General features: G+C 45.9%; 1 protein-coding gene across 1 annotated transcript in view; it reads right to left on the reverse strand.

The window, feature by feature from the left end:
- Positions 1 to 6,291: 6,291 nt before the first annotated feature.
- The window catches only part of LOC144785726 (testis-specific Y-encoded-like protein 4), a 194,822-nt gene continuing 187,470 nt past the window's right edge, over positions 6,292 to 13,643 (reverse strand). The window contains exon 7 of the mRNA XM_078664516.1: positions 6,292 to 9,309. Coding sequence (XP_078520642.1) covers positions 9,119 to 9,309 — 191 coding nt within the window. The 3' untranslated portion in view covers positions 6,292 to 9,118. The remainder of the gene's footprint in view (positions 9,310 to 13,643) is intronic.

A 13,643-nucleotide genomic window follows, 5' to 3' on the forward strand; every position in this document is an offset into this window, starting at 1 on the left:
AAGGAAATCGGTTCCAACACAGTGCGCTGGAAACACATCCGAGCCCGGTGGCGGAAAAAAACAATCTGGGGATGGAGCCGATGCCCATTCGAAGTATCATCTAAGGGAGGAGTCACCTATCCCGTGACTTCCAAAGACTTTTCTACAACAAAAACAAACTGCAAACATCCGGGCCCAACACTAGGTGGCCATCTATGCACAGTGTGTAATCTGCAGCTCATATGCCTCGAACAAAATGTTTATTTTAAAAAATTAGTAACCAGATCATATGCCACCAGCTTGTGGTGTCTGACAACCTGCCTGTTCTCTGGTGGGGAAGAACAGTGCTTGGACAGGTGCCCATTAGAGTGCCAATCAGGATCTCAATGAACAGAAGGTATTCAAAGAACACAGAATACAAGGCACTCTCCCATTGATGGACTAGGAGGAGAACAACAACCCAGTGTCCACCCCACTGGCCTCCTGTAAGTCCGTTTACAGGTCATATTGTGGGGTAAAATAATACCCATCCATCATCTTCACTGTTGTCCCTAAAAGTTGACTGACGGATCAGTTTCTGAATCTGCTTGATAATTCTCACGGATCAAAGAGAAGGGACCAAGGCTGTCCGCCTGAATCTAGAGATAGCCGCCAGGTGTACTTTGATGGAGGAATGCGCCAGACCTGACTTAGCCAGAGAAAAGTAAAGTAAAGTAAAGTCCACATTTGTAAAGCGCACAATCACCCATAAGGGTCTCTAGGCGCTGGGGGCCATCGGGAAGATTAAGCGAGCTATTGCCCAGAGTCACATGGTGCTGGGCTAACCTGCCGCCGGAGCCGGGGATCGAACCGTGGTCCCCAGATTCCAGCGTCAGTCGCCCTGGCCGCGGCGCCACACCTCTCCCTCTCTGTCATCAAAGAATCTAAGGTAATATCTGGTGAGGAGCTGAAGTGTATGGATGGAGATTCTGCTGATGGCAGCAGAAGAGATTCTGCTGATGGCAGCAGAAGAGATTCTGCTGATGGCAGCAGAAGAGATTCTGCTGATGGCAGCAGAAGAGATTCTGCTGATGGCAGCAGAAGAGATTCTGCTGATGGCAGCAGAAGAGATTCTGCTGATGGCAGCAGAAGAGATTCCATTTCGCGCGAGAAGTCTTATTTGTACATGGTGCACAGGATTGAGATAGTATTTCCATACACTCCCGAGGGATATTCAAATCCTGGAATTGTTGGTGCTCAGGAGCCAAGCTGTCCCTGAGACATTGTCAATAGAGATATAGATGGGCCGTATGTGAATTGGCTGGTCTTGAGAGAGCAGGAGAAGCTCTGTGAACCAGAGTTGGCAGTGCCACGCTGGTGCAATCAAAATCATTCTGCAAGGTTCCGCCTTGACTTTCCTGATCAGTCTCGGAATCAGGGGTATTGGAGGAAAGGCGTAAACAAATGCACCTGAACAAGCTATCGAAAGCATTCCCCAGGAAACCGCGATGGTGATCGCTGCTTGCGTAGAACTAGCATTTCTGTTGTCTGGACTCGCAAACAGCTCTATGGTCGCATTGCCCCAACAGGCAAAGACCTCGTCGAGAGTGCTCTGATCCAGTTCCCAATCGTGACAATTTGATCTTAGGCGACTCAATGTATCCACTGTCGTGTTGAGTGTACCTGGGAGGTGTTCTGCTGAAAGAAAGCCGGTGGAGAATTGCCCAATTCCATACTTCTTGGGCTTCCCTTTAAAGAACTCGAGATCTTGTTCCGCCATGTTTGTTTTTAGAATGCATGGCCGTCGTGTTGTCCGTACGGACCAATTCCGTGGTATTCCGAATTCTTGGAAGGAAAGTTAGCATAGCTAATTGAATTGCCTTGAGTTCCAGAAGATTGATGTGGAAAGTACGCTGCTCAGGCGTCCAATGACCGCTCACTTGTAGATCCTGTAACAGTGCTCCCCAGCCTTCCAGTGAGGCGTCCGTGGTTAGAACCAAGGGAGATGGAGCAATCTTGAAAGTGAGACCCTTTGAGATAGTCTTTTTCCGTCCACCAATTGGTCGCTTTCCTCATTAATGGTGTCTGTTACTTTGTCGTCAAATGTGCCTTCTGCCTGGCACCACTGTTTGTCTAGCTGCTCCTGCAGCGGACGCATATGAAGTGTGCAGTGCGGAATTAAGGGTATGCAAGATGAAATTGATCCTAGGAGCGACTTGTAGAGACGGACTGATAGAGATCGTCTCTTCTGTAAGAGACGAGTCGAAAGAATGAGTCTTTTCTGTCTTTCTTCCGAAGGGAAAGCCTTGCATCAACTTGATTCCAGAATGGAACCTAGGAATCTGACCGACCTGGATGGGCGAAGAACAGATTTGTTCCTGTTGAGTTGTAGACCAAGTTGATCGAAAAGTCAAATGCAACTGTCGACTGCTCTGGAAGTTACTTGAAAGGATGGAGCCTTTACTAACAAATCGTCTAGGTAGGGGAAAACCTCTAGAGATTGTTTTCTGAGAAACGCTGCCACCTGGGCTAAGACCTTTGTGAATATCTGTGGGGCGGATCTGAGCCCGAAAGGTAGGACCTTGAATTGAAAGTGGCTCTTGGCTACTGTGAAGCGCAAGAATGGTCTGTGAGCTGGATGGATCGGTACGTGGAAATATGCATCCCCCAGATCCAGAGTTGCCATGTAATCTCCTGCATTGAGAAGACATAAAATATCCTGAAGGGATACCATTCTGAATGACAGCTTTATGTGATAGGTGTTGAGCTCCCTTAGGTCTAAAATTGGGCGCCACTTTTCTTCCGTCTTGCGAACTAGGAAAAACCTGGAATAGAATCCTTGTCCTCTGAGACCGAGGTACAGGCTCTATCGCCCCCTTGATGGGCTTCGAGACGTAGAAGCTGTAGATGTTTTGATTCGGTGGCGCGAGGGGCTCTGGAAGGTGTGAGTTGCTGAAATTCCAATGTGTGGCCAAACCGAATGATATTGAGGACCCACCGATCTGATGTTATGATCATCCAGCTGCGTAGACAATGTGAAATCCTGCACCCCTACTGATGTTATCGGAGGAGGAGGAACAGTAGACGGAGCCAAGAGGCCGCTATTGACGTTTAGACGAATATCTCCCCCGACGACCTCTTGCTGGCTGGCGAGAGAGAGAGCTGCCGATTGGCTCAGTCTTTGAGAGAATTGAGGTTTATAGGTTTGTGAAGATTGCGAATATGAGTAGCGCTGTTGGTATCCTCCTCTGTAGTTTGAAAAACGTTTGCCTTTTGCCCCTCGGAAAGGTACCTTACGATATTGCAACATGCCTAAAGACCTGGCTGTCTGTGTCCTTTTTGATATCTGGTAAGGCGTCATCTATATGCTTGCCAAAAAGCATATCACCATCGAAGGGCAAATCTAAAATCTTATTTTGTACCTCAGGGCAAAACCTGGTAGCCCGAAGCCAACCTGGTCTTCTCAGGACAACCGAACCTGCCAATGCACGAAAAGCAGTCGTGGCGATGTCCATGGCACACTCAATTATCTGAGGAAGATCGCTCCCTTTCATCCAAAATCTTCCTTGCATCCGCTTTAGCACTAACCGGTAGCTGATCAACAAACAGATAAATCGCACCACATTTGGCGATCATATTGTCCCAAAATTGCAAGTGCATTGGAGGCTCGAACCAGGAGACTGGACATGGAAGAAAATCTTTTACCCATGTTGTCCAGGCGTCTACCATCCCTATCCGGCGGTGAAGCCAGAGGGGCCGATGGGTTCTTTGACTTTCTCTGCGCCGCCTGGGAGATCAGAGTCCGGCTTCGGTTGGCCAACCAGGCAAGCGGGACTACCATCAGGGTTGTTGTACTTTTTCTCCAGCCGCAGTAGGACAGGAATAACAGCAGCTGGAGACTGCATGACCTTCACACCTTCAGTACATATGTGCTCTATGATAGGAATCTAGCGGATGGATTTCCTATACGGCTCTTTAAAATCAAAGAGGAAGCAGTCCGATTGAACTACTGGAACAGGAAGACCAAATCTCTGAAGCTCTTTCCATGAGATTATGTAAACCTCCGATGTCTGCTGAAGGGGAATCTATCGGATCCGGTGAAGATAAAGAGGGGGTCTGGAATAATATAGTCGTCCCACTCTCTATCTGGATTCGGGACTTCTGACACATCCTGTGCATCATCTGAAGAATCGTCGTCATTATCACCAAACGCTTGACCCGTGGTGATAGTCTGCCTCTCCTCCGGTGGTAATAATGGCTGCATGGACTCAGAGGATTGAGATGGAAATCTCCTCCTATAATCCATCAACATGATTTGTAAGTCATTTATTGATTAATTTGTTCCTGCGTTCTCTCCCGGGGAGGAGGTTGTGATTGTTTTTCGTAATAGTCAGAGACTGAGTCCGAGTCCTGGTATTTGACCTGGAGCTGAGATGGACTGTACGCATCCCCTTAAGGACTATCCTCTTCTGAGTAGTCTTCATCCAAAAGTAAGGGCCGAGGAAGGGGGGGTCACCCTTCCGGAGATGTCATCTCCGGAGTAATCTGGCGTCTTAATTCAAATTTTAACTTTTTGTACCGTCGACTGAGTCGTCGATGATGGAATAGTCGTCGACATGAGCATAGTCGTGGAAAGGACCATCGTCGACTGAAGAGAAACAGTCGACGGCATAGTCGATGAGCTCGTCGTCAGTATCATAGCAGCTGTCATCGTCTTAGTCGACACCACCGTCTGCGCCATTTTAGTCGATGTCGAGGATATCAATATCGTCGACCACACTGAGAAGGCAACTTGAGATCTCGACAGTCATCAAAGCGGTCGTCGAAGCTGTAACGGACACCTGATGAAGTTTAGCAGTCGTCGACGTACCTGATGCCATCGGCGACGAGCGGGTTTTCTTCTCAAATTTCCACCACTGAGGTAGGGAAGCTGGCTTTTTAAAACTTTTTGCCTTCTCAGATGGTGGAGAGAGAACAGAAGGCACTTGAGACCCCTTCTGTGTAGAAACCACCTCAGATGCAAATCCCTCTTTCTCCTTTGCACCTCGGTGAGGAGATTTTCGGGGACTGGACCTACTAGACCTATCAGAGGTCTTTTGAGAGTCCTTAGAAGGAGGCCCAGTTGAAGGGGAAGACCTACCCCTCCTCTTAGATCTCCTTGAAGTAGAAGCTGAGGAGGAAGCATCGCTGTCACTGGAAATCACCTCCTTCAGTGACTCATTTTCTGCAGCTAGGTCAAAAGTCTTCCTTCCCTGTCTCTCAATGTCTTAGTGGAGAAGGTTCTGCAGATCTTACAACCAGTGGCTTTGTGGTCTGGGTACAAGCAGTAAATACAATCCTTATGCTTGTCCTCCACAAATAGCCTTTTCTTAGAACAGGTAGAGCAAGCCTTAAATAAGGTCTTCTCTTTATCTGACATTTTGAAGAAAAAATAGCTGAATCCCAAGATGTAGAAAGCAAACTGAGCAGAGCTCAGAGGAGACTCCCTTAGCACAACATGCGTTAGAAAATCTGAGGCTCTCTCAGGAGGGTTCTATGGGGTGAGGCTATGCTGATTGGTTGTTGCAAGTTCTTTGGTCTCTTACAAAAAGAGGTGGATATGCTACAAAATGAGATGAGGCCTAGGCCTTTCTCTTTTGTACCTACTGCTATGGTATTTTCTATTTACCGAGGCTCCCATTCAGGCGACGGGGGAATGATACAAAGCATGGGAATCTAAGTTCCAATACTGCAGCAAATCTGTGAGACATCCGTTCGCAATAGTGCCTGTTGTCTTAGGAGGGGGACATAGCTCTCTTGCACGATGTAAAATTGTAAAATTTTAACTGGCAAGAAAAAAGTTGGGAGAAAGCTCCAGATCAACGTATAAATGCGCAAAAAAGGAACTGATGTGGATGCGCAGAAGTTACGCTTATATACCGTGCCGTTAGTCCAGGGCAAACCAATGTCAGTGGGGAGCCACACAATGCTAACTACCGGTGAGCATGAGCAATGCCGTTTACATATTCTGGAGGAAGTATCCTATGAGAGGAAATTATCAGGAATATTAAAAAAAAAAAAATGTTATTCACCTTTGCCTTCCACCCCTTCAAGAGTTCAAACAAGTCTTTCTTAATCTCCATGTGGTCCCCAAAAACACTAGGATAACAGAAGCAGCGAACAGGGTGAGACAGCCTACAACTTGTGCTGCGGCAACTGCACCCCATACCATCCTATTGGATGACTTCCGTTGTATGTGCGATTCAGCTCAAGAGCAAAAATATAAAGGCATACAAATGAGTCTGTTCTTCCAGTCATTTTCCAATAGTAAAAAAAGTACAACAAGCAACCCGATCATATTATTAAGTGCTTTACTTGATGCAGAAAACTACTACAAAAGATTAAAGGTGCAGGACATTTAAAAATGACATTTAAATCCTCCTATGAAACTATGACTGAAGCTTCAAATCCCTATTATCGTTGCATAGAACAAAATAAAGGGTACAGATCTGCTGCATCAGGGAAAATGTAAATGGTTGGGCAAATTAAACTGGAAAATGGGCACATAATTCACATGAACGAGCCATCATGGAAGGTTGACCTTCGGCGCTAAAAGCATCATGTAACCATATCCTATAATGCAGTACCCATCTTGTAAACTAAAAATGTTCACCTGCAAGGTGTACATTAACATTTATCTGCACAACCAAGCAGCAGTGACATGACTGTCGCAATCCACTGATTGGTAGGAAGAGAGTGAGGATACACTTTAGCCTCGAAGTCAAGAGCCTTGAATTTGTGACATTTTGACACTCACTCAAATGATGCAGAGCTATTCACTTCCTTCACATTAATAGAAACCGTAGCACTTTGCCCAATAATGAAAAATATTTTATCAAGCCTTGCTGTTGCACAGACATTAAGAAGTAATGCTGAAACTGTAGAAACATTTAAGCAGTGTTGCAAAACAAGACATTAAAGAGAAATCTCATTCCTGTTCTTCTTTAACCGGAGTTGAACGAAGCCACCAGTATACTTTTAGAAAATGCAAAAATAAATAGTGGGGGAATAGAGGTAAATCATAGTTTTCCAGGTAAAGACTACTTCGGAGCAGGGGGGTCGCATCAATGCCAATTTACAACTAAGAGGTCCCTGACGCAACAGGCCCACAAGATGAATTCAACAACGGTTTGTGGTGATTACTGTAAAGAATTACAAACATGGGCAATCACCTTTTCTGCTGAAAATCAGTCTTGAAGAGCTTGTAAAAGTTACCAAGACATTTCAAAATTGCTTTTTTAAATCTCCTGCTACACAGAACTTCCAACGGCATGTTTTTCATTTGAAAAATTGAACAATCACCTTAAGGACGATAAAAGGGTTATGAAAAAGGACTTAAATTTTTTAACCAACTAATATTGCCAAATCTATAGAACTTACTAAATTGTATCCTACACCAGACAAACAGAGGTCCTACTAAACAAATGTATTGATAGCAAGGAACGTTAAAGAGGGACAGGAGCAGTGTCAAGGTGTTCACTAAAATTAGCAATGAGAGCAGGGTGAAAGACTAGATCCCTGGTAGCAAGACCAGGGATCTTCCAGGGCACAAGTTATTCCATCAACTAGTGAATCAGGCAATTAGCCAAGACTAGAACAAGGGCAAAGGACTGCTCATTCCAGCGCAGTAATCATGGCCAGTTAGATCCTAGAAAATCAAAATAATGTGTGCCCATGAGGAAAGAATATTGAATCAGAGGCCTACCTCTACTCATGAGGGCTGTGTGGGCAGGAGGGATGTAGAACAATTTGTTTTTGACGGAAGTCTGCTCATGACGGGGTTGAAGAGAGTAGGCTTGCTCACTTAAAGTTGAGATTGGCAGAGAACGGATTCCTATGACCGAGATCAAAGCTTCTGCCTTTGGATTTGTAGCACATGCACCATGAATGCACACGGGCTTGCTCGGCACCTCACTTTAATGGCGAGGGGGTTCCTTAGCATAATGATAGTCAAATCAAAAGGCAATGATTTGGTAAAATAAAAACAGAAAGCAATTGCATAGTTAACATTTGTTTAGAGCACTGGTCAGTCCAATTGACAGTGATATAGAGGACATTTGAGCTAGGAAGGCGACCGCAGAGCTTCCGTAGCAGACATGCATGTGAGCTGCAGCTCATGGTGTGCAGAAAAAAGGGTTTGTAAATGGGAAGGAAACTCATGAACTTTTCAAGTCACTGCGAACTAAAGCACTCAGGAGTGTAGATTATCGGTGAGCACATTCTCGGATCCTCAAGTAAAGCAAAGAGTGGCTGTACAAAATAACTAGAAAAAAAAAAATCACCACCTGCTTAGACTGCCCTGGGGAAGACGCGCAAGGTGGGGTACATCTTCCATCTCTACTAGAAGATTCCCATCTGACACCCTGACACTTCAAATGACAGGCAGACTTCACTTCATTTGATCGCCAATCAACGTCTGCACCAAATCCCAAAGTTATTCAGATTTAAGTTTGCGTCCGCTCCTGCTCAAATTTAATGTTAGCTTTTCAAATGTAGAATCAAGGGCGTATTACAGGGGGGATGGAGCTGGTACCTCCTGTCACGCAGGTGGTCAAAGAAGCAGATGACGAGGATCGAAGACTAGCAATGGGAAACATGAATAAATTAAAGAAATAAAAGAACATACCCCTGAGCTAATAATTACTGTTAACTCCCCAGAGTCAGAGTCTTCTTTGTAAACCCCATGATAAACGTCCCTCTGGTTGAATCTAGATGCTAAACACCATTTAAAAACTTATTTATAGATATTTACATGCTCCTTCCAACCGGGACACTCACGAAGGCAAAGAGCCACTTTGCAATGAGTTTCAACTCCTTTTAAATAACTCTTATAAAACTAGATTTAAACCATAAAAATAAACTTTAAAACCCGTGTAAATCAACTGGTCTCTGAAGAGTGCAACTGATTGGGAGGGTGCTTTAAGCTGACAAGTCGCACTGCAGTTCCAAGGTCCCAAGCTTGCTTCCAGAGGTCAGGATCCGGACCACCACAGATGGGAAGTGGACCATCGCCCATAAGCAGTCCGGCTGGCTGTCTCGCTTCCGCACCATGCCACCATATTACTGCAATGCCTGTGCGCTTCGGAATGGAAGGGAGAAGGCGTGCATTTGGTTTACACTTTTAACCATCCTCGTCCTCTTCCTCATCAAGCTCTCCGCTGTCCCGTTGTGGCTGTTCTTCTGAAGATTCTTTGTCCTCCAACAAGAGTGTCTCCTCACTTGGCTTATCTTTGTCTCCCTTGGAATCTTTGCTACTTTCTTGCTTTTCTGTCACCTCTTCAATCACATCATCGAGGTCGTTGTCCTCGGAACCTGCATAGTAACAAAGAAAAATGGAAACAATGAGAAGCAAGGTACTTAAAAAGTCTAAGCAGAACATGCAAGGCATCCATCAGAAAACACTCATGCATAACATGTCACAGGGGAAAAACAACCTAGGTAGCAACAGTATAGATAAAATATGAAAAACATACAAGTTGATTACTTTCGTGACTCTTCTACACATTGTCCATGCAGAATCGTGGTTTATACTTGCCTGCACTACTCTTCCAAGGGAACTCTCAAAGTCATAAGCACTGAATAGCCACGCTCATGGACTAGAGACATCTAGCCGCAGATTCCTTAACTTAAAATATCGCCAGGCGTCAGACTGGATCCGGAACACTTTCTGCAGCAGCACTTCTGCACGCCGGCGGGCGTCGCTGCACGGCTCGGTCCGGACGTCATCCACAGACATGCCAGTGGAGCAAGTGTAAATCACGGAGGTCTTCCTCCCTTACACATATCACTGGCACCCGTTCCTCGCGCTCCCTGCCAGGCACGGGTGCCCGGCAGTCTCCTCCTCCATACCCTCCCTTTAAGGGTGTCAGAGCGACGACAGCCCAAATGGAGGCTTATTCCAAAGCACTCCACTCTTACTTTGGGTCACCCCCCCATCCCCACCCCTGCTGCGCCTTCGGGTCCCATAGAGGTGGAAGACACTCATGTCGGATCCTTGCTGGCAGATTCGTCCTAGGCGCCGGCTGTGTGCATCAGCTCCGGTTCTGGAGCAGATACGCGCAGACGGGACAGCCCATAGGGCTCTCCCAGTCGTCCGTCTGGCCCCACCCTTCAGTCACCACAAAGCCCTGAGCGGCTTCCTGCGCGGACGTCGGAGGCGGCACCAGGCTAGATGCCCTGTCTACTTCTTTCCTCCACATGTGTTGCAGTGGGGTCGACGTTGGACGGCGCCCAGGCAGAGTCCCCTTTGGAGGACCAGACGACTCCTACTCGGCAATGGGGTCGACATACACGCCTCCTCTTTTTCATGAGGTTGACATTCCACTGGACTCACCAGATCTGAGGTAGCTTCGGTCCATGGTGCAGGTACGTAGTGTTGCGTGGCCTTCGTATCAGCCTCCGGGTCCTCCACTTCTGCTGTCTAGTGAACGGGTTAGTCTCCAACCGTATCCTACCGATGGTTTGTCACCTCCCCGGATGGCAACGGAGGCTAGCAGGGATGTGGAATTCCTATAGCGTAACACCCAAGACATATTGTTTGGGGTCAAGGGCAACAAGTTATCATGTGTATTTTGTCCTTGGGACAAGTAGGCCCAAACAGGCCCAAACCCTTTGGCTGCCAGTTTGCTTTACCACATTATGGATCAGGAAAGGGCATTGTCTGCAGTGAAGGTAATATTTTTGCCCATATATTAATGCTGTTCAAACTTGTGTTTATGGTTCATTAATTGAAAGCCTTTATTATTACGGTGAACGCTCTAAGTAATTGCATTAAGCTCCGACTGCACAACTGACAGTCGTTCCAGTATAAAAATGTGTACACACGTTTTCAAAGCTTAGCAATTCGAGGCTATGTATAATGCTCCCAGAATGCTCTGATGTGATGCAAATATTTGCAGAGGCTTGAAAGCAACATTAATGATTCTTTGCTTTCAATATAAAAATGTTCATAAAAAATGAAAGAAGGAAAAAAACATTTAGCTAAACTATTGTAAAAGGTCGGACAATTTCTTTGCAGCATCATTTAGTAACATGTGTTGATGCATTCTAGTATTTCCCAAACATATTCATAATAATGAATCAGCGTAACTTATTTATTTATTTATTCAATTTGTATAGCGCAAATTATCACCGATAGGTCTCTAAGCGCTTATGGTGTAAAAACTGATTCAGTACAGAGGAAAGGGTCGCCCAGATCATGCCAAACCCCAAGCTTCTCGGAACAGGATCGTTTTTAACTTACGCCTAAAAGGCAGTACGTTTGGTTCTTTCCTCAGGCAGAGCGGTAATTTATTCCAAGCTGCCGGGAGAGTCGTGGACAAAGCACGTCCACCATAGGTAGTCGTGCGATAGCGAGGACAGACTAAAAATGACTCCTCAGATGAGCGCAGTGTTCTTTTGGGAAGGTAGTGTCTCAACTTGTCTTTAATATAACTAGGAGCATTGCCATAAACTGCCTTATGCGCAATGCACATGCCCTTAAATAAAATCCTCTGCCTAATTGGGAGCCAATGTAGTTGGCATAGGAGAGGGGAAGCATGTTCTCTTCTAGCCTTTCCAAAAATCAATCTTGCAGCGTCATTCATTACAATCTGTAATCTTGAGAGTTGTTGCTGAGGGAGTCGAACATAAAGGGAATTTCCATAGTCGAGGCGACCTAGAATTGTTGCGGACACCACCGTTCTCAAGGTAGAGAAGGACAACATCTGCGAGATTTTCCGCAGTTGCCTAAGAAGGCCAACGCATGTACCCACCACCGACGACACCTGATTTTTCATTGACAGTTTCCCGTCAATATGGATGCCCAGGCTTTTCACCACCGCAGCTGGTACCGGAGTCCTCCCCAGCTCCTTAGGCCAGAGGCAATCGTTCCAAGGGTTTCCGGAGATGGTGATAGGCAACACCTCGGTCTTCTCTGGGTTTTTAAGGAGTTGGTGGACATCCAGTTGCTTGTGAACTTTAAGATGTTATGTAATCTATCCTGGGCTCCGGATGTGTCTTCAATTTGTATGATGATCTGGGTGTCGTCGGCGTAGTTGTAAACTTGGCAATCCATATGGTTGAGAGCATAAATCAGAGGCTGGAGGTATATGTTAAAAAGGAGCGGTGAGAGGGCTGACCCCTGCGGAACCCCGCAGGTTAAGGCTGCTGCAGTGGAGACAAAGTCTGCCAACTGGACCCTCTGCGATCTTCCCTGCAGAAAAGAGGTCAGCCAACCTAACACAGTCCCCCCGATGCCCAGATCTCTCAGCCGCTTCAACAGTAGTTTATGACACATGTCAAACGCGGCCGAGAGATCTAAGAGCACCAGGGCCCCCGGGATCTTCTTGTCAGCTCTACATCGTAGTTCATCCAAAATGGAGACCATCAACAGCTCAGGACTGTGTTTACGAAAACCAGCTTGATTTTGCTCTAGTAAGTCACAGGTCTCCAGGTGTTGTGATAGGAGTGTCAGGACGTGCTGCTCGACTACTTTAGCTAAGAAGGGAAGTTGGGAGATGGGCCTGTAATTCTTTAAAATTTTTACATCTGCCCCTGGCTTTTTTAGAAGCGGAATCAGCCGAGCTTCTTTGAAAGACGTCGGCACCTGTCCAGTTTCCAATGACTTAATAACTAGTTTCAATAAGATTATGGGATACAAAAATAAACAATCATTGGCAAAGCCAGTAGGTCTGAAATTGGTGGTCAGCTTTAGTTTTTTCAATGTGTGACTTGAGTTGGCATGGTTTTTGTAAAACCTTATTGGTGTGGGAGCTGCCGGGCCCTCCCCATTGTAGCAAACATTGGCAAAAATAAAAATTGTTTTTGGTCTCAAAGCACACTCTGCAACAGAAGTTACCGGCACTGAACAAAACTACTTTGTGGGCTGATATGCTCCTTGTGAAAAAGCAGAATGCGGTCACTCAGTGAAGCCAGCCGATACAGAGAGAATTTTAATAAACGCAAAAGGTCATGGTCAACACCAGACCAAATTAGGGGCCTAATTTTTAAAGAGTTTCAAAAGTGCACCCATGGCATATCTCCTTACATTAAGAGCAGCTGTACGGCTTTCGTGCATTCCCAAGAATTTACAGAAGTAGGACAAGAAATGGTACTCCTGGAAAATATTTGTGAACTGCATTTTAGCAGGAGCAAATATGCATGTGTAGATTTGCTCCTGCTAAAATCTGATGCCTTGCAAGTTCACTTTCCCTTCAACCACTTTTTCCCCTAAATCTGGAAAAAGGTTAACATCTTCCGTTGCCAGGAGTAAATTTCCAACATTTCTCAGTATGGGAAAAGATTAGAGAAGAGTTGTTGAAAACCCTTAAAAAATGCAAGTTAGGATAAGTTACTTAACTGTAATGAATATGCTACTTACCAGTATGCATCTGTTCTTGGCATGTAGGGCTGCTAACATGCATATCTGTAGCATAGATCGCCGCCTAGTGGTGGGTCCGGATGATTGCACCTTGTTGTCCTGGAAGAGTCTTCGAAGTATTACGAGATAGGTGGCTCCTCCCCTGGACTACAGTGCGCATGGGCATCGACTCCATCCCCAGATTGTTTTCAGCCATTGTGGCAAAGATGGAGTGTAACTGAGAAAGCGATGGCCATGCTAGAGATGAAATGCAAGAAAGGTCTGCAGCCGCTACGGGCGCCGGGGA

Source organism: Lissotriton helveticus, chromosome 10 (assembly GCF_964261635.1).
Source record: "Lissotriton helveticus chromosome 10, aLisHel1.1, whole genome shotgun sequence".
In the NCBI taxonomy this organism is placed as follows: Eukaryota; Metazoa; Chordata; class Amphibia; order Caudata; family Salamandridae; genus Lissotriton; species Lissotriton helveticus.